The 20,390-nt window shown below is 47.3% G+C and overlaps 1 protein-coding gene across 3 annotated transcripts in view; it reads left to right on the top strand.

The window, feature by feature from the left end:
• The window catches only part of DIP2B (DIP2 acetate--CoA ligase B (putative)), a 61,844-nt gene that overhangs the window by 17,940 nt on the left and 23,514 nt on the right, over positions 1–20,390 (top strand). The window contains exons 2-10 of one of the 3 annotated variants that reach the window (XM_088068764.1): positions 7,300–7,371; positions 12,118–12,261; positions 13,705–13,830; positions 15,376–15,588; positions 17,845–17,988; positions 18,270–18,389; positions 18,976–19,173; positions 19,368–19,459; positions 19,841–19,951. In XM_088068764.1, the coding sequence (XP_087924890.1) occupies positions 7,300–7,371; positions 12,118–12,261; positions 13,705–13,830; positions 15,376–15,588; positions 17,845–17,988; positions 18,270–18,389; positions 18,976–19,173; positions 19,368–19,459; positions 19,841–19,951 (1,220 nt within the window). The remainder of the gene's footprint in view (positions 1–7,299; positions 7,372–12,117; positions 12,262–13,704; positions 13,831–15,375; positions 15,589–17,844; positions 17,989–18,269; positions 18,390–18,975; positions 19,174–19,367; positions 19,460–19,840; positions 19,952–20,390) is intronic. The other 2 variants (XM_014261401.2, XM_088068765.1) reach the window with 2 other exon arrangements.

A 20,390-nucleotide genomic window follows, 5' to 3' on the forward strand; every position in this document is an offset into this window, starting at 1 on the left:
TCTTTGGAGCCTTTTTAAAAACATTTCACCTTTTGGAAAGGCAGGTGTTGGCTGTGCATGGGCAGCATGATCTGTGTGGCTGATGACAGAATTGCAGAATCCTTGAGGCTGGAGAAACCCTCGGAGGTGATGGAATCCAACCTGTCACCAATCCCTCCCTTATCATCAGCCCAGAGCACTGAGTGCCACGTCCGGTCACTTTTTTGGATACCCCCAGGGATGGGAACTCCACCACCTCCCTGGGCAGCCCCTTTCAATGTTTAACTGCCCTTTCCATGAAGAAATCCCTCCTGACCAAGTGCGTTTTTTTATCCCATTGTCCCAGCTGAGGATCTGCAAGGCAAAGTCTTTCTGGCTCTTTAGTTCTTACCTAGAGGTGAAGAAGAGGTCGTTTAATCGATGTACCTGGACAAGTCCTTTAAATAAAGTTTAAACAGAGATACCAGGACGTGATGATGTTGTGTGAGCTGCACACGGTCACAGTGAGCACGTCCTCATGTCTGCTGCGAGAGAAGAATCAACCAGAGCAGTAACACCCATGAGAGGCTCTTTTATTCCCAGCCCTAGCTCCCAAAGCCCCTGAGAACTCATTCTGCTGACTCTGGATAGTGCTGTTTTCAGCAGAAATGCCCAGATGTGTCTCTGTGTGGAGGAGGGAGGGTCTGTGGCTGAGACTGAGCTGGTGACACCTCCTTGTCACCGATGTCCCCAGCCCAGGTGTGCAGGGGGGACTGAGCCCTGTCCTTAGCTCACCCACTTGGTGATGCATCACATATGGCCTGGAAGATTACAGCTGGAAATACACAGCCCAGACGGGTGAATCGAGGACACTGGAGCTGCTGCAACTCGGAAATGCTGCTGCAAGATAAAGGGATTCCTCGGTATGGTTTCAGGAGTTGGATTTACTGCTTAAAGTTAAAACAACAAAAAAAAAAACCCCAAACCCTTAAGGTTTATGGCACCCAGTGAGTGACCTGGGGTGAGGAGCACCTTGTGACCTGGAATGACCCAGACCTCGAATGCAGGGCAGCCGTGCCACAGAAATCTCATCTTGAATGGAATTCTTTTGAAATAATAAATGTTGAGATTAAAATAGTTCGAATTTGGTAAAACAACACTCCTAAGCCTTTAGAAAAGGGTTTTGGAACTGCAGAACAGAGCCCCCACAGTGCTGCAGCCAAGTCGGCTTGTTCTGAGTGTGTAAATTAATCTGGAGCTGATCTGTCTGTGAAACTTTTAACACCGAAGCTGTAGCAGTTTAATGCTTGTGCCCAACAAACACAGCTTTGTGAGCCTGGCTGGGTTTTCAGTGCCCTATTCATGCTCCTAGAGAATACAATGGTGCTGTTAAAGGGAAACTACAGAGCCCAAACCTGTGCTGCTTGTTTGGTGACAAGTACAGTGGGCAAGGTGTTCTTTCTCTCAAGAAATCAGACTTTTTTTCTGGAAGACTGTTAGTTCACAGGCCTTGCTATTATCTCCAAGAGGGAAACCTGATATACAGCTTCAGCCAAAGGAAGGAGGAGGGAATCTTTGAGGCTGCGTCATCATTTGGCCTCAAACAGAACAAGGCAATTGTCTAAACTTGTTTCAAATGTAGTTTTTGTGCTGCAGTTGTAGCTAAGAGTGGTAGGAGGAGTTTAAGGCCATTGCACAGGTACAGGCTATTTGAGCACACAGCCTTAGAAAAAATGGTTTAAATGTTGTGTTTTGGCTTGCTGAAGCCTGGGACTGAGCATGTCTCAGTTTTAACCCTTGGTAAAACCACTGGGGAGGGTGTGGGATGTCTAGAAGTTGCCAGTTCTTCAGGAAAATCACAAAATCCCAGAGTGACTTGAGTTGGAAAGGAGCTTAAAACCCATCCAGTGCCACCCCCTGCCTTGGGCAGGGACACCTTCCCCCATCCCAGGTGGCTCCAAGCCCCATCCAGCCTGGCCTTGGACACTTCCAGGGATGGAGCTGCCACAGCTCCTCTGGACAAACCTGTGCCAGGCCCTCCCCACCCTCACAGGGAGGAATTTCTTCTTTGAGAAAGGTGGGAACCAGCTCTAAGTACATAAATGAGCGATGACAACATTCCTTACTGAGCGCTGACCCGATTTGTGCCCATTTTTTGCCCAGGCCACAAGTGCACTCAGTCCTCACTTTGGGTTTCTCCAAACCACTCCAGTCACACTTGAAAGGCTTTATCTGAGGGTGACGTGCAGCAAAAGAACATTTTGGACTTTGAGCAGCACTTCTGGTCTTCATTGTCTCCATGTTGGTACTCGAGCCCTGCAGGCCCAGACTGAGCTCTGCTCTTTCAGAGCAGGTTTGAGATGACAAAACCACTGGGAGATGTTGCCTGTCCTGTGTCTGGACATCGACAGGCAAGAAAGGCCAAGCCATCAGGTCATTTGTAGGGGTGAGACCTGAAATCCAGTTGCATCAGGGATAGTATAGTAGAATAATTTCATTATTTTTGTTACAATCTTTTTGTCCTGTTTGCTTTTAGTAGAGTAGCTGTTTGTATTTTGGGGCTAATGGAAGTACCAGAAGCACCACCAAGATTCCCTGGAAGCACAAACTGTTGGAAACATCAACAGATTATTTTTTTTTTTTAAACCATACAAACATTTTGTTTCAATGCACACAAACTGCTTTCCAATTGGAATCTTCTCCTTGCTGCAGCCCAGTGTTTGGAGGCTTTGTTGGGGAGATGCTGTGCCCTACGTGATCATTTTCCTTAATTTCTCCACTGTAGTAATTATGGTTTTGTTAGACAGTAAATGATTCAGTGTTCTCATTCCATGGGGGAAGGGGAGCAGGGATGTTGAAAGAGGAGCATTGTCTGAGCTAGCAGGATTAGCGGGTGTTACCACCTTGCACTGATTGAGCACCACTGGTTAGAACAGATCATCAGCGCTAATTGCTGAAAAGCAGCCTGGCGTGGGTGGGGAGTGAGGCTGGAGGGGCTTCTCTGGGGCAGGATTTGGGTATAGGTGTGACATGCCAGCTGATCAGGTGTCCTTCCCTGGCTTCCCTGCTCTCTGCCATTTGAAAGCTCATCCTTTCTCCTGCATTCCCAGTGATCAGAGCATTCCAATTGGATTCAGTTGAATGAGGAGAATCAGATGAGGGTGGCAGTGGTGGCGAGGTTGTGTTTACACCTGCTCTGTTCCAGGGAGCTGCTTACCTGTGGAAGCTGCAGCAGAGGTGGCAGGGAGGAAGAAGAGGCTCTTCCTCCATCACAGCACAGCTCAGCTCACTCTTCTCTCTCCTGTAAAACCCCAAAAGCTGCTTCCCTTTGAGCAGAACCCCATTTCCTGGGCAGGGCCTCAGCCTGGGGAGGCTCAGCCTCGGCTCGCTGCGGATACAGATAAATACAGAGTGAACGGAACAGAGATGGGAGGGAGCTGGGAGGGAGCCAGGAGAGGCTCAACACTGTTTGTGTTTTAATTTCTTCCTTGGGAAATGAACAAACACCATTTTATAGCCAAATTATCAGCTCTCATTTGCTTTGCTGGTGTTTCTTCGTGGTGCCCTGTCTTGTGTCTGCCTGGAGAGGGGTTGTGGTTCTCAGGGTGGGTTTTGAGCTCTCTGGGAGAATTTAGCACCCAAAATGTCACAGACTGTTTTATTTGTGGAAAGGGGTTAATGATTGACCAAGTTTATGTCAGAGGAGTGAATGGTTCCAGAGTTTGCAGCCCTATTGTCCTGGTGCTCTTCCTGTGGCTGTAATTTATGATATTCCATGAGGAAGTCCACGTTTGTGTCCAGATCTCGCCATTTCCATTTCCTGTAGATCAGCAGAAAAGGAATAGGGTGAAAGAAAATTTCTCCTTTAGTGATTCTTTTGTGTCTGTATCAGTGGATTGGTACCAAATTTGGACTCTACATGACCAGAAAAGAGGTTTTATTCAGTAATTTCATTCCACCTGTGCCACGTGTTGTTCCCAAGGATGGACGTGCCAATTTGGCTGTGCCAGTTGTGGTTGCAGTAGTCAAATCACCACGTCCACGAGGTGACTCTACACCTGCCACCCATGTCTGCACATGGTTTTCCCAGGAGGACAATCCCTGTGTCTTGCTGGAGCTTTTGTTTCAGGGAATTGTGGTTTGGTTCACACCTGTGTGGATGGTGCTCTGGAAAGAACTGGGGTTTATCTCCTTCCCTAAACCTTTCAGTCCTGTCCACTTCAGTAGGGCTGGGCTCAAAATTGAGGCTTTACATCTCCTAATCCTGTGCAGATGTTTGAGACTGGCAATCTATTTTTCTGAATAATGGTTTAATTTTTTTTTTAATGTTATAACAACACAAAAATTCAGATGGAATTGGAAATTCAGCACTAAGAAGACAGAGCACTGCCAGGGAGTCCCAGGAATCTATCAGCTTTATTATATTTATTGCTTGAATTTTTCTCCTTGGAACTTCCCTGCTTTTGCCAAATAGCATTAGGCTTTTTTTTTTTTTTTTATTGGCTTATGCCCAGAGAATCCTTTTTACAACAATAATATTAACAATGTGCAGTTGAGGTTGCAAGTGAGTTCCCTTCTTGTTTCTCAGTAGTATCTCACCTTGGCTTCAGATTTCCAACTGTGAGCCTGGGAACCAAACTGCTTCCATTCCAGTGGGGAATTGGGCTTGGTTTTTTTTGGTAGGATATTAGTGTGGAACAAATAATTAGAGAGAATTCTGTGCTTCCCAGCATGTGAAGCAGAATGGGGTGCTACCAAAACTTAAGGTTCTGGTATTACATGTATTACTTGTGTATGTTGTATTCCTTAGTAATTCCAACAGTTTTCTGTGGAAAAGTGTTCCTGGAGAGCAGGAAAAGGTTCTCCCAGAGCTTCAGGCACTGCCCAGGGCCAGGCTGAGGGAGCAGCTGGAGCTGGGGCAGGGTTGGGAGAGCAGGAAAAGGTTCTCCCAGAGCTTCAGGCACTGCCCAGGGCCAGGCTGAGGGAACAGCTGGAGCTGGGGCAGGGTTGGGAGAGCAGGAAAAGGTTCTCCCAGAGCTCCAGGGGTGCTGGGACAGCGCTCCAGAGATGCCCATGGTGGGGTTGTTGTGGGGTCTGTGCAGGAGCAGCAGCTGCACTGGTGGATGATCCCTGTGGGTCCCCTCCAGCTCAGGACACTCCACAGTTCTCTGAAAATCGCCTCCAAAAGCGGAGGCAGAGCTGGGCAAAGCTTGGTGGGTTTTGGAGCTCCTGCAGTCGCTCAGGACATCGTCTGTGGTGCCTGAGGTGTCCCTCTCCCTGCACATACCTGTGGGTGAGCAGGGCGAGTGTCACCTGAGCTCTGCATTGCAGTCAGGCACTGAAATTACTGCTTTGCTTGGCATTTCAGTGCATTGTGGATATTCTTTTCAGCTGCTGGATTTGTTTGGACTTGTTGGGCCCTGACTCAAACCTGGTGTTAAGAGGAGTGAGATAAAATTCTGTGTGTGGATGCACACCCTGCCCTGAGCAGCACGAGTCAGAGAAGGATGGAATCATGGAATGGTTTGGGTTGGAAGAGACCTCAAATCTCATCCTGTTCCACCCCTTGCCATGGGCAGGGACACTTTCCACTGTCCCAGTGTTGCTCCAAATCCCGTCCAGCACTTGGGCACTTCCAGGAATCCAGGGCCAGCCCCAGCTTCTCTGGGCAGCCTGATCCAGGTTCTCAGCACCCTCACAGGGAGGAGTTTCTTCCCAGTATCTTATCTAAACCTCTGTCCATCTGAAGCCATTAAGTCTGAGTTCTGCTCGAGCTCTGAAACTCCCGTCTGGGTGTTTCGAGTGCCACTGGCATGCCCAGCACTAAGGAGTGGAGTCCATTCCCTTTCCAGGCATTTCACAAATCACCTTTGGAACCAAACTGGGCACTTAGCTGGAGTGTTTTAGCAGAGACACTGGTGGTGTTGGGAGGTTTAGAGCCTGAAGCTTGTAATCCCTGTTTGTGGTGTGGCCCCTGGCAGGAGGATCCTGTTCAGAGCAAACCCCACGGCCGGAGCTGCTCCAGGGCTGTTCCCTCTCAGTTTAGGCTCACGGCAAAGAAAACATCCTGTTTGTGATCACTCACTTCTTGTCATCCTGTAACTGTGGCTTGATTTTAGCTTGATACCAAATAATTCTGTTTTTCTTAGTGCTGTGTGTTTGATGGTTCCCCATCTCTGGGAGGTGGGAGGTTTTAAGTGCCAGGCAGGCTATGAAGAGGCTTGAAACGCTGCAGGGCTGTTAGTTTTAATCCCTCCAAGGTTCCAGTCTTTCTTGTGGTTCTGATGTAATGTGAGAAATTAAAACAAAAGACAGCAGCCAGATGGTGCATCTCCAGGATCAGACAGATTAGTTTTTTAAAAGAGGGAAAAGTTTACAAATGCTTATTCTGGTCTCTAGAGTAATCACTCTAATAATAATCACTCCAGAGAGGATTCTCCCCCTCTACTCTGCTCTTGTGACAGCCCACCTGGAATCCTCTGTCCAGTTCTGGGGCCCCCACCATAAGGAGGATGTGGAGCTGTTGGAACAAGTCCAGAGGAGGCCACAAAGCTGATAAAAACAGGACTGGAGCAGCACCTCCCTTATGGAGACGGGCTGGGAGCATTGGGAGTGTTCAGCATGGAGAAGAGAAGGTTGTGTGGAGACTTGACAGCACCTTGCAGTGTCTGAAAGGGCTGCAGGGGAGCTAGAGAAGGACAATTCATCAGGAGCTGCAGTGACAGGACAGGGAGAATGGGTTCAAACTGGAAGAGGGGAAGTTTAAGTTACCTGCATGGAAGAAATTCCTCGCTGTGAGGATGGGGAGGCCCTGGCTCCTGGATCATGGGCTGTGCTGGCTGGACACGAGTCTGGAAGTTGACTGTCCATCCTTGCCTCAGTTTTTGGAGATCCCCATAGCAGCTGCTGGAGTGGGCTGGCTTTGTTTGCTGTTTGATTAGTTCAAGATGAGGCTCTGGATTTGCACTTCTCCTTCACCCTGTTGGTTGGGAATTATCCCACTTTGTTCGCCTAAGTTGTTTTGTGGTTACAGAATATTTTCATGCACTCCCAGTTTCCCTTTTTAGTTTTTCACTGCTTTGATATTCCATTTAGATAGCTGCTGTGATCCAAGTTACTGCATTTAAATAGTGGATAGAGTAGGTCTCTGATCCCAAGGGAAACTGCAGAAGTTCTGTAATATGGAGCTTTGAAATCCTAATGTACTCGGATTTATTGAGTTTCGGGTTCTCTATAGCTGTGTTCAGGTGAAACCTTCATGGCACTAAAAAAAAAAACCAACCAGACCTCAAATTGCAAAATTCTGATTTGATTAAATGAGTTTTCTTTGCTTGTTTTTAGGGGACATCACACAGAAGGGGTATGAGAAGAAGAGAGCAAAGCTGCTGGCTCCGTACGTTCCACAAACCCAAGGTAGGTCCTTGTTTTGGCTGGAATCAGGATTTTGTAGAGCTGTGACATTAAAGGGATCTGTGCAATGGAGCACTGAGATCCCAGTTGCCAGCTCTGGATTATTCTGAGCTGATCATGACAATGTGAGGGTGTGTGGGTTGGTCTCTAGTTCTGTTGAACTCCAGGAGTTCCTGTCAGCTCCAGAGCTCCTGGTGGGACTCTGCAGTGCTGTGGGAGACCCTGGCACTGGGGCTGCCCAAATCTCTGGAAGTTTCCAAGGCTGGACGGGGCTTGGAGCAGCCTGGGATAGGGGAAGGTGTCCCTGCCATGGCAGGGGTGGAACAGGATGGGCTCTAAGCTCCCTCCCAATCCCTCCTGTGGTCTCCCTCATCCGTCCATCACTTCCCACTCCCTTGGCTCTTGAGAGCTCAGGGGCTCTGGATCAATCTGGATCCTCAAGAACCATTCTGGAAACATTCTCAAAAATGTCTGAACTGCAGCGTTGGTCTGTGCTGTGTCCTTCAGCCATCTTAATTCCTTGTTGGAGAAACATTTGGATTTTTATCATTTGTTGCTTTATTTTGCCAGAGTAGCTGAAGTCACTTCCTTTGGGTACAATTGTTTCCTTTGGTTCAGAGATCCGGAGCAGCTCAGCTGGTTGTATGTGGGATAATTATATATAATTGTAAACTGAAGGACATGGCTGAGTGTGTGTCTAATCATTATTTTGGGGTTTACCCAGAATAATTGTTACTGATACACTGAGATGTTTCAGCCATTAAAAACTGATGTGTCTGGTTCTGATTTCAGGCAGTGACTGGATATGACAGGGAGTCCTGAATGGACCTACTGGAATTTACTGAGCCTGGTCTACTGCCAAAAAAAAAAAATTGATAAAGAGTAAAAGCTCAAAGTGCATTTATTGCCCATCAACACCACGGGACTGGGTGGAAATGACAGCAGCTCCCTTCAGGCACTCGATGGGGGAACATAAATTTGTCATGTGGCAACTTCCAGACTCTCCCACCCCAAAGCACTGCCCAGTTCCTGCTCTTGTAGCTGGTTCTGGGATTTGTTCGTTCATTCATCTCCAGGTGGGGCTCGTTCCCTTGTTGGAGATTGGGTTTTATACAGTGTGTTCTGTCTGAGCCACCTGCTGAAGGGAGCAAGGCAAACAAAAATTGTAATTTAGCCTTCAGAATGGAGATTTTCAAACAGCTCTCCTAGTGCTGAGGACTCCCTGGAGTCCTCAGGGCTATGATGGGAATCTCAGCAAGTCGGTTGCTGCCAATTTATCAAATCTGTTTCTTAAAGACTAGATACTTAAACCAAAAACTAATATACCCATGACTAATCCCTCTTGATAAGTAGGTATTTGTTGAGCAGGTTTTACAGTCCTCAGGCTAGCATTTGTGCCAGTGGAGATCTCGAGCCTGAGGAGGAAATGGGGAATCCTTGGTGCTTCAGGAGCTCTTGGCAGCTCTGCTTTTGTCCCGAGTCTTGTGGAATCTGAAGATGCTCCAACCCTGGCCCCCACCCTGGCACTGTGCACGTGTTTGATTTGATCAGAAAATGTTTAATTAGGAGGGGGGGGAAGTGGTTGGCAAGCCTGGGCTCTGCTGTTGATTGTGGGGCTTTGAGAGCTGCCAGTGGAGCTGAAGTCCAGGCTGAGGCCTGGGATGATGATGGAGGTCACCAATTAACGCAGGGGTTTGATTGCCCTTCCGGCCCAGCTCCTCGTACATCTCACACCCAGCTGCCCCAGTGTCTGGGAATCTCCTGCTGCAAAAACCCCGTGGAAGTCATGCGTGAGGGATTCGGAATCAGGTCACCTTGGTAATGAGAAGAAAATTCATTTAGTCCACAACAACAGCAACAACAACAAAATACTCAGTGCTGGCATTTCGTGCCGTTTCTCTGAGCACTGGCCCATGCTGGCTGATGGAGTGTCTCCATTCCATGGGTGTGAAATGAGAGGAAGGGAGGGAAGGTGATGTGTCAGGGCATGTCAGCAGCATAATTTAGGAGATTCTTACTGCTGGATTTGTGCTCCATTCACATGGCCTCTGGGAGCTTGCCTCATTATTCAGGAGTTAAGGCAGCACTGTTAATTACCTAAAGATGCATTTTTTTCTGGTGCAGTATCCATTAAAGTCCATCTTGCTGCTTAACTCCTGAAAAGTCTCTGCAATCTGCAGATCCCAAAAATCTGAATCCCTAATTCCAGGGAGTCCTCCATGATGATGGGGGTCAGCAGCAAGCACAGCCCACGGAGCTGGGCCAGGTGTCCTTGGGTTCTGGGAGTGTGTTCAGGCCGCCCTGGAAGCCCTGGAGGCTCAAGCTGGTTATTTCCATGTTTTTATGGGTATGTAGCTCAAAAAAAAACATCTTCAAGGAATAGCCAGCGCAGTCCCAGCAGTGCTGCTCCGTTCTGTTTGCAGACAGTGGAGTGACAGGTTTACAGCTGCTTCCTTGTGCATGTAGCACTTGCTCTCCTTGTTATTCATGCAAACATTTATCCTCCTTCATCTCCTAATGCTTCGGTCTCTGAATCTCTAAATCGTTGGCCCCTCACCAAAACGCAGAGATCGCAAAGCAGTCAATTCTCATTAGGAACTAAAGACAGTCAACAAATCCATGGCATCCTTCAAAGCCAACCTGAAATAATTCATTTTTCATCTCTCTGTCATATTTGTCATGTTTCTGCCAGCAGAAAGCGCAGCTGTAGCAGGATTATTGTGAAGGGAGCACGAAATAAATCACCTGTCACCTGCCAGGTTTGGCTCACTTGTGCTGCTTTGTTGTGTAACCATCAGTGATTTACACTCTTTCCTCTGAACGCTTTGTGAGGCCACTGGAACATGTTGTTATGTCAGAGGGAAATATTGAAACAAAGAGCTCGTTCTCTGTGTGTCATGTCACTTGGAGCCACCTCTGATCCCTTCCTTACTGGAGTGTCATGTTCGCCCTGTGATGCCCCGCGGAGAGATCAGAGGCTTTTACAAGACTTACGAAAGAGAACTGAATATGAATTTAATAATTCATTTAAAATAGTGTTAAATCTGCTGCTGACATCTAGTGGGTGCCTGAATTCGTAAATACTCGAGTGATGAGAAAACACGAAGCTTCTCTTTGGTCTGTGTTGTCTTTGGAGCAAAATAAAACTGCGCTGGGTTTGATGAAGGCAAATAAATGCTACAAAGGTGTTAAACTGGTTATCAATGGAATGTGTTGCAGAGTGACACAAAATGATGCTTTTGGATGTGGGTGAGCTGAGATTTTGAATTCATAATCTTGTTTTGGAGCCCAGGTCCTGCACCTGAACCACAGAGATCTCTTTTCCTTTGTGCCATTTGCACAGGGGATGAGTGTGTTACAAATGTGTTTTTGATAATTTGTAAAAATACAGGACTCTGATATGTGTTACTATATCCAAAAAGCACCAGTGGAAAGGGAGAATAATCATTTGTCCCCCTAATGTGATTTGAAGATTTCTCGCTAGCAGGAGGTCTCCTCTTTGACTAAAAATAAAGGTTTTCAGTTTTTGGCATGGTAGTTTAAAGAATCATTAACATTCCACAACTAAATGGCTTGTTAGTTTGCTTTAACATTCAGTAATGTTCCAATAATATTTTTCTCTTTGGGATTTTAGAAGGGACAGGAGATGGATGAAGGAAGATGAGGAATTAAAAAAATGTCTTTTTATGAGACATTGAGGGGCTGGAGTGTGTCCAGAGATGGGAACAGAGCTGGGGAAGGGGCTGGAAAACTCCTGAGGGAGCTGGGGAGGCTCAGCCTGGAGAAAAGGAGGCTCAGGGGGGACCTTTTTATTCCACAACTCCCTGACACGAGGGTGGAGGCAGGTGGGGTTGGACAGGAGGTTTGGGTTGGACATCAGCAGGAATTTCTCCATGGAAAGGGTGGTCAGGCCTTGGAAAGGGCTGCCCAGGAAGGTTTGGAGTCCCCATTCCTGGAGGTGTCCAGGGAGGTCTGGATGTGGCACTCGGTGCTCTGGGCTGGGGACCGGGTGGGGATCAGGCACAGCTTGGACTGGATGGTCTGGAGGGATTTTCCAGCCTCGAGAATTCTGTGATCCTGTGGAGATTCCAGCAGCCAGCTCAGGGTGATTTGCTGTTTCTGTGAGTCCCTGAGCTCGAGGCACTCACCTGAAGTTGTTTACCTAAAACCACACACCTCAAAAGTGGTGTAGCTGGAATGGAAGCCCAGGATTTGTGGTTTCCTCTCCATTTCTCTGATCCTTTGGTAGGCTGTGAGGATTCCAAAGATGACACAGTTGCTCTTGTTTCTTTGCATGACTCCAGGTGACAACCTGGAGGAAATTACAGCTGGGTGACCTCTGGGTTTTGGTTTTCAAAACTTCTTCTGACACACAGATTCATTTTAGAATTGAACCTCCACTAGCAACAATTCCGAGCTGCTCTTGCTGAATTATGTAAAATGATAATGTTTATCAGATTATCTGTTTTGCTTCCTGTTTTAATGGGATAAACAAACTTTTCCTGGATGATAAAGCACTGGGCATGCTGAAAGCCAGAACCAGCCAGCTGGAGGTCTCCTTGGGTTTGTGATTAATGGGAACAGCAAAGGCTCTTGCTGCTGGTTTATTATTGGTTTTCCAGTCAATAACGAGCGCTGGTCACTGGGAGACACCGAGTGACAAAGCAACTTCCTGACATCCCTGTCATGGGAAAAGAGAAGAGTGTGCTCCGAAAAAGCTCCTTTTATTTCCCACTCCCTGTTTTCCAGGGGTTGATCCAGCATTACAGAAGGAATCCAGACCTCAGATGCCCGCTCCATCTGCAGCTCCAGCCTCAGCATCATCCTCCTCATCCTCATCCAAATTCCACCGAGCTCGCTCAGGGGGAGCCAGAGATGAACGTTACCGATCTGGTAAGGGCAGGGATACAAGAATTCCCTGCATTCCTCTCAAGGAATTAAAATTATTATCCATGCGCTGATGGAAAGTCCTGCCTTGGTGGTTCTCTGAAATGAAACATCAGACTGTGGGCTGCAGCTGCTGAATCAAAACCACTTTTAAGTAGAAAAAACAAATAATGTCACCCTGATTTTCTGGCTCAGTGCAAATTGTTCGGTGCAGATTGTTCACAGAATGGAAAAAAATCTTTAACCACCTGTAGGTGATAACATTGAGTGAGGTGACAGTTCCTGGAGCTCTGGGAGCTTGGAGCAGCAGGAAGGGCTGCCCAGCACTCCTGCTTCACTTCAGGAGAGGAGAAGGTGTTTGCACCTATTTTTTGTTCCCTGTTTTTTATTTTTCACTTTACAATAACAAGAATTAAGTTTTCTTCTCAATACAGGTAAATAAAGTTTATTAAATCTTCCTTCTCCAGTGACACTCATGTCCCACCCTTTCATGCAGGGTTAGGAGAGCCTGGTTTGGGTTTTGCAAAAGCAGAATTAAAATACATTAATCTGAGAAATGAGAGTTTATAGACCTGAGGCTGCTCACACTGTGTGCATATTTAAATGGTGCACAGGCAGATTTTAGGATAATCTTCAATTGAGGGGAACAATCTGCCAGGATTGAGGTTTCTGTAAAAAATGCCAGAGACACGAGGATATGAGGAGTTTAATCCAGAAGTTTCCAGAGTAACAAACCTGGCCCTGCATTCAGCTTGCTAACTTGAGGAACCTCAGTTGGTTTCCTTGTTTAGAAAAAGAGAATAAAAGGTGATGCTACTCCCAGGGTGGCAGAAGAGATTCACTGGTGCTGAAAACAGGCAGATGTGGGTGTTTGAAGGTGTGTTACTCCTTCCTTTGGTGCCTTGGAGTGGCTCCCTAGAACAGAGGCTAGACAAAGTTAAGAGAATAAAATGGGTTTATTTATAAAATATTTTATTTATATTTTTATTTATAATTTATTTATAAAATATTATAAAATATTATTTATTTATATGTATTTCTAATAAATATATATATTTATTTATTAAAGACCTTCCACAGATACACCTTGGGCAGCCAGAAGCCTCCCAGAGGCTGCACCCAAGATGAACAACGGGCATGAGTTTTTCAGATAATTATGAATTCGGTCTGTTTGCGTATCAGGGTTAATTCTCCAATTACAGCTTCATGTAATGAAGTCATATTCCCCCAGTTTGCTCCCCCACAATTCACTTTTGTCCGTGCTTTTCAGGACCTGAGGCTGTAGGGCCATGGGCCCAGAGGGTTTGTTTTGTCTAAATAAAACGTGAAGACACTTTACGCTTTCTGTGGAGTTTAAAGCTGGGCACTAAGGCAGTGTAGGGTTGGGAAAATGTAAAAGCCGAGCTCTTGAGTCATCACCTTGCTGCTGTGTGCCCTTCCCTCTGGCAGACATCCACACCGAGGCGGTGCAGGCGGCGCTGGCCAAGCACAAGGAGCAGAAGATGGCCCTGCCCATGCCCACCAAACGCCGCTCCACCTTCGTCCAGTCCCCGGCCGACGCCTGCACTCCGCCAGGTGAGGGATGCACCTTCCAATCCTGCAGTGCTCCCGGTGCTCCAGCCCTTCACACATCCTCTCTCAGGGATGGGGAGTGCCCTCTCTTCCAGGAGTTCTCAAACAGACACGTGGTGGGATTCTTGGGATGTCCTGTGTGAGGATGGTCCTTGTGGGTCCAATCTGTGGTTCAGATTGGCTGGACTGAGGCCACCTCTTCGTCCCTCACTCCTGTTTCTGATGGATAATTCACATCTTGGTTTTGTTGATGTTTAATGCTCAGGGTTTGCAGCGATGTTTGTGTCTGGGCAAGGACCTCGGAGGGGTCTGGTGGGATTCCACGCCTTGCAGGACTTCTCTCAGCCCTGCCTCGTGGTGGCTGCAGCAGAATCCCTGGATGACATGGTGTCTGTCACGATGCATGTGCAGCAGGTCTCAATAACCCTCTGTTTCCCAGCAGCTGGATGCACTGACAAACGAGTCCATGTGGTTTTTGGCAGTGAATTCTATGTTGTGTCTCATTGTGCAGAAGCATCGCAGCCATTTGGATTGACAGAGTCATCCGAATGTTATGAATCCACATCTCCCGGTGAATTCATGGCTCTGAAACTGCTCTGCTAGGCCACATCACTCCTCCTCCTCCTCCTCCTTAATTCCTCTTTTATCACACTTCCTTTTTTCCCCTTCCTTTCTCCGGGGGGGCTGATGCATGTTCCTGGTGTCTGCTTGGGTCTCAGCTCTGTGCTCACTCGTCCAGGACTGCAGCACATCCTGTGCTGGGGGACTCACACCCATCGAGGTCAGCACCCGCAGCATGGCTGGAGTCAGCCCTTTGCCTCAGCTCGTTCTACTCTGGCCAGTGGCTAGAACATGATTTAATAGTTTGATTTACCACTCGAGTGTAGGCAGAAAATCACTTTGAAGAGCACCTAAATGTTAGGGAGAGCCACCTGTGTGTTTGTATGTAGCACTGTACAGCTCAACATCTCAAGAACTGAGCGTTTGCTTCATGGTAATTAAATAATTAGTTCACAGTTTTGGGACAGCCGAGGTATCTGTGCTCTGGGACACACAGGAAGCAGTTCCTTGCTGTAGATTTCTCTGTTTTGTTTTGGGGTTGGGCTTTTTGTTTGTTTTCTGCAATTGAAAGGGCCCCATTTAGAGCCCCAGACAAAAAGCTTTTTCTGCTGTGGCCTTGGCACAGCCATTTCCTGCGTTTTCTTTGTTCCTGGGACTTTGTGGTTTGACAACGACCCTGAGCCCTCACCTTGCAGTTCAGAATGACCAGAGTTAGGCAAAACCAGCATCTGATATTATGGAACGTGAATGGAAAAGTAATGAGAGTTCTAGGCTTGGAGACCCCAGGGGAAGGATGTTGTCTGAGGAGGTGAATCACACAGGGGTGAGTGCGTTCCCACCGATTCTGCTGCTTTAACCTCTGGTTTGGCCTGTGGAAAACAGATCTTCCTGTGAAAGCCTGTGCTGTTGATATGTGATTGGAAAGAGCATGTTCAGTGCCATGTGCTTTTCCCTAAGCAGCTAGATTTTCTTTCTGCTTCCACACAGACACGTCTTCCGCCTCCGAGGACGAGGGCTCGCTCAGGCGCCAAGCTGCTCTCTCTGCTGCATTGCACCAGAGCTTACAGAATGCTGAGTCTTGGATCAACCGATCTGTTCAGGGGTCATCCACATCCTCATCAGCATCCTCTACACTTTCCCATGGAGAAGGCAAAGGGACCAGTGGGTCACTAGCTGATGTATTTGCCAATACTCGAATAGGTAGGAGCTGGGTACGAACAGAACAATCGCTTCGAGTTCAGACTGTGTTGATAAAGCTGGAGTTGTCCATTGCAGAAGGGAAATTCGGAGCAAGAGTTTAGCTGGTATTGATGGAGGATTGGTTGGAGTTGCACTGTCACGCTGTTGGTTTTCCTGAAGAATTTCAGAAGGCTGAGGTGGTTGTTAGAAGGGAGAGTGGGGAGCAGGATGCTTCTGGAAGCAGGGAAGACTCCAGGGCCAGTGTGGACAGAGCAGGAGGCACAGCTCTCTGTGTCCTGTGTTGCTTTATGTCTCCAGCTCTTGGGAGCTCCCGTGGGCACAAAGCTGCCCAGTGCAAGTGGCATTTTCATCCGTGTCCTGACGATTCCCTCAGGGGTGTCTGTGCCTGTGGAGTGGGGAAATGCTGTGTTTAACATCCTCATTTTGCTCTGAGCCCCGATGGTTTGTTGTTTGCGTTAGATCAGGAGAGGAAAAGAGCCAAACCCAGCCGTGTGTGTGAACAAATGAGCCTGTCATTAAAAAACAGGGTTAGAGGAGTAAAGTTTAGCCCAGCTCTTCCATGACTGAGGAATAACCAGAGCATCCAGATACTGAGGAGACGGAGCAAAAAAATCTACAGATCCGGATACCCCGGGCTCAGTTTTCTGAGGCTCTGAGGTGCTCCTTGCTGCTGATGCTTCTGTATGAAATGGCCAAGTTTGTTTTTGCTCTGTGTATGTTTGTCCTTTTTAGCTGCTGGTGAGGAAATTCCTGCACCATAGGACATTGTCTGTATTTCATGTGCTCTCTGCTTCTGCTTAACTGGGTTGGGGCAAGCAGTGCATAGAAGTGCTGGTGATTTTATCTTTCACTTATTTATCTTTTTATTGCTGTTACTTTGTTTGTTTATTTGCTGGGATGCAAATGGTTTCCTGAAATGGAAAACTGAGGAGGTTGCCCATAAAATGTAGTCAATATAATTAATGTCTTTGAAGCAGAGAGGCTGTTTTTAATTGGAGCATGCAGAAGGCCACATTACCTTTTGCAATGAATTGACGTAACACAGCTTTTTACCTCCAGAATATCTGCTGTCTAATCTAATTAGTGTCTTATGCAAAATAGAAGCTTTGAATCTTCGTCAGAGTTCTATCTGCCACATTCATCCCGTGTTAACACCTGGTTCAAATGAGCAGAACCCTCACATACACAATTCTGTACATCTCTCTCTTGAGAGCAGTAAAAAGTCCTGCAGGTGTTTGGATTGTACAAATCCACGTCCTTTCCAGTGAATTTAGAAGTTCAGTGCATGAGAAATATTCACTGCCACTGTGTCTCCAAAGGGATGCAGAAATGGGACCTTTTTCCCCCCCTTAGAAAAAGGGAAATCAACACAGAATCAATCACAAAACCCTGTCAGTGGGAACTATTTGGGGTTTGACTTCAGACTATCTGTAAAACCCAACCCATAGTTTCAGATTGTTGATTTTTTCCTTTGTAAGCAACAGTTGCTGGTGCTGTTAAGCCAGAATAGAATATTCTTGCCCTATCAGATGATCGAACCTGCTGGGCTGTGTAAAGAAAACCCCAAAATAAGCAAAAATCCCTTGTTTAAGGGAGAGTTCACTGGAGAATTCCTGCAGGATGCAGTTGCAGCCTCGGCTGAAAGGCAGGACAGTCTCTTGCAGCTTGAAGCAGAAGTAAGACCCAGCTCACACTGTTCATTGGATTTTTTTCTGTAGCTGCTGGACAAGCTCTGTCACCGCCCAGCTGGAAGGGATTGAGACCCAAACACAACTTTTGCTGATCTGCTTTGGTCAAATTCCCACCTGTTTTGTTTTCAAAAGCCCTCAGTCACAAAAAAAAAGCTAAATAGTAGAATTCTAGCAAGAGAGATCAGTGCATAGGTGAGGGAGGGATTTGGATGTTTCAGAGTTCACGTGAATCTCAAATTTGTTTTAAAAACAACTTATTTTTTTTTTACAGTACTGAATGTCAAGAGATTGAGCTTCAAGGTTAGAAACCAAGAACAGGAATTCTGTTTTGCTGAAGCACTTTCCTGACATGGACAAAACCTTGTGCCTTTGGTTTTTTTGGTTTCCAGAGCAGATGCTGTGCCTCTCCTGAACCTTTAGGAAATCAGTGTCTTTAGCATTAATGAGGGTTCCCACACATCCAACCCATTCAATCCTTAGGATTTATTGGTAACAGGTGACTTGACACTTTACTCCTTGGGGTGGATAATAAAAGGTGTATTTAGCAGCTTTCTTCTTTTTTTAGAAAGTTTCTCAGTCCCCCCAGATGTCACAGCAACTACCTCCACCCCCTCGGCGCGGCCGGCAGCCATCGACCTCCCTCCCTCGGGAATTGTCAAGGGGATGCACAAGGGATCCAACCGCTCCAGCCTCATGGACACTGCAGATGGTACGAAACCCTGGGGGCACCCAGGAGCTGCACAAGTCTTCAGAGAGGGTTTAAATCACACCAAAATTCTTCCAGCTCCGGTTTAGCTCGCCTCGAGTCGCTAAATCGGAGCGGTTTTGGCGTTAGCGTTGCGATGTTGCTGCAGCCGCGGTGTTTGGGTGGAATTTCTTCATGGGTAGGGTGGTCAGGGGTTGGATCTGCCCAGGGTGGGGTCCCAGATCCCTGGAGGTGGCCAGGGAATGGCTGGACGTGGCACTCAGAGCTCTGGTCTTTCCCTCCAGGTGTTCCTGTGAGCAGCAGAGTCTCCACAAAAATTCAGCAGCTGCTGAACACCTTGAAAAGACCTAAAAGACCACCTCTGAAAGAATTCTTTGTGGATGATTTTGAAGAAATTGTGGAAGGTAACAGCACAAATAATGTTTTTTTAATACATATGTGTTACAGTTAGATACTCAGGGAGCTGAGTTCTTTGTGCTGTTGTTCTCAAGGTTGACTCAGATTCACTCTTTGCAGCAGCCTCCATGAACAGTCTGACACAAAACCAGTGTTTGAAGTAATTCACTGTTCTGCTGAGCTTTGGGGGACCTCCTCAACACTAAACTTCCTAAAAAAAAATATTTAAATCCATTTTTCAACCCCCTTTGTTTGCTTAGGCTCCTTTAATCAATCCCAAAGGGGATTGTCCTCACTGATAATTTCATTCCAGCATTATTTTGTTAGGTTTTCTTTTCTGCAGTTCTGTGTTTCTTTCCTTACTGATGTGTTGAACACCTTTGAACAAAATCCTGTTCATGAAGTCTTGTTTCGTGCTAGACTTCCTAGGAAACAGGATGGAATGGGTTGTTAAACGCTTTTCCTCACTCCCTTTAAGTTCATTTTCAGTTTATTTCAAGCTGAACTGTCAGGTGACAAATGAGAATATTCTTTTACTTGGATTCTATTACAAATACCCCACTAGATACTGGAAATATTATTGAATTTCCTTAGTTCCCCAGCCCGACCCCAACCAGCCCAAGCCCGAGGGCCGCCAGATGACCCCGGTGAAGGGAGAGCCCCTGGGAGTGGTCTGTAACTGGCCTCCAGCCTTGGAAGCAGCTCTGCAGCGCTGGGGAACCACTCAGGCCAAGTGTCCCTGTCTGACAGCGCTGGATGTGACAGGAAAACCAGTTTACACCCTCACCTACGGTGAGTCCAGCCTCCACCCGCCTTCCCCTGCTCCCAGCTGGGGACAGCACAGAGCTCCTGGCTTTAGAGGGGCTGCAAAAAAACCTCCCCGCTCCTTGTGAGTGCTGCAGCACTGCAGGTGTGAGAACAGCCCAGGCTGGAGCTGTTCTCTCGTGCTGTGTGATGCAGAGCTGACTCTGTTCTCTGTGTTGCAGGCAAACTGTGGAGCAGAAGTCTCAAGCTGGCCTACACCCTGCTTAATAAACTGGGGACCAAAAACGAACCTGTGTTAAAACCTGGAGACAGGGTAATGGTTTTGGGACTCTCTGCTTCTCCCTCTGGAGTGAAAAGAGGGGTTTGGGGGGCTGGAGCTTAGCACAGACACCACAGTGAGACTCTAACCCCAGGGACAAGGCTGCTTGGCACAGAAACTGGGGTGATTTTCAGGGGTCCTGGCTCCTCTGAGCAGCTTTTTGGCTCTGGGCTCTGAGGGAAATGCAGGGTTTGTTCTCTGTGTCTCGGCTGTGTGTGAGCCTTCACGTGCCTGGGCACTCTGTGAGGAGCTCAGGCATGTTCCATGCACTCTGTGGGAGGAAGAGTGTGAAATTACACCATGAAATCACACCAAGTTTCCCGAGTTTCAGTCACTCTAGGCCTGGGTTTTGAAATTTGACCTTGTGGGTTGCAGGTAGCCCTGGTGTATCCCAACAACGACCCCGTGATGTTCATGGTGGCGTTTTACGGCTGTCTCCTGGCAGAAGTGATCCCAGTGCCTATAGAGGTACCTCTTACCAGAAAGGTAACGTTGATGGAACTTGGAGGAGCGATGTGGGATGGAAACCAAGTCAGGCCATCAGCCTCTGGCAGCGTTTCACAGCCTCCAGCTGCTGCCTGGGCAGCTCTGTGCCAGCAAAGACCTTGGGGAGCCTGGAGTGGCATTTAAAAATGGAAAAACGTATTGACCAGAGCTGTGCTGAGCAGCTGGAGACGGTCAATTCTCCTAAATGATGCAGTTCCTTCGCTTCCTTATTGCAAATAATTTATACAGAACAGATTATAGTGTGGATCTGCCCCCCTGGGTGATGAGAGGGGGCTCAGTCCAGCCTTGCTGAGCTCTGCCAGGCTCTGATTTTGCTGGAGATGGAGGTGCTCAGTGGTCCTGAAGACTTTGAGGCACTTTTTGTAAATTATTTGCTCAACAAAGTGTTTTCTTTACCCTTACCAGAATTTTTGCACTG

Source organism: Pseudopodoces humilis, chromosome 32, assembly GCF_049639895.1.
Source record: "Pseudopodoces humilis isolate 2021_Gansu_Grassland_sample_001 chromosome 32, ASM4963989v1, whole genome shotgun sequence".
NCBI lineage: Eukaryota > Metazoa > Chordata > Aves > Passeriformes > Paridae > Pseudopodoces > Pseudopodoces humilis.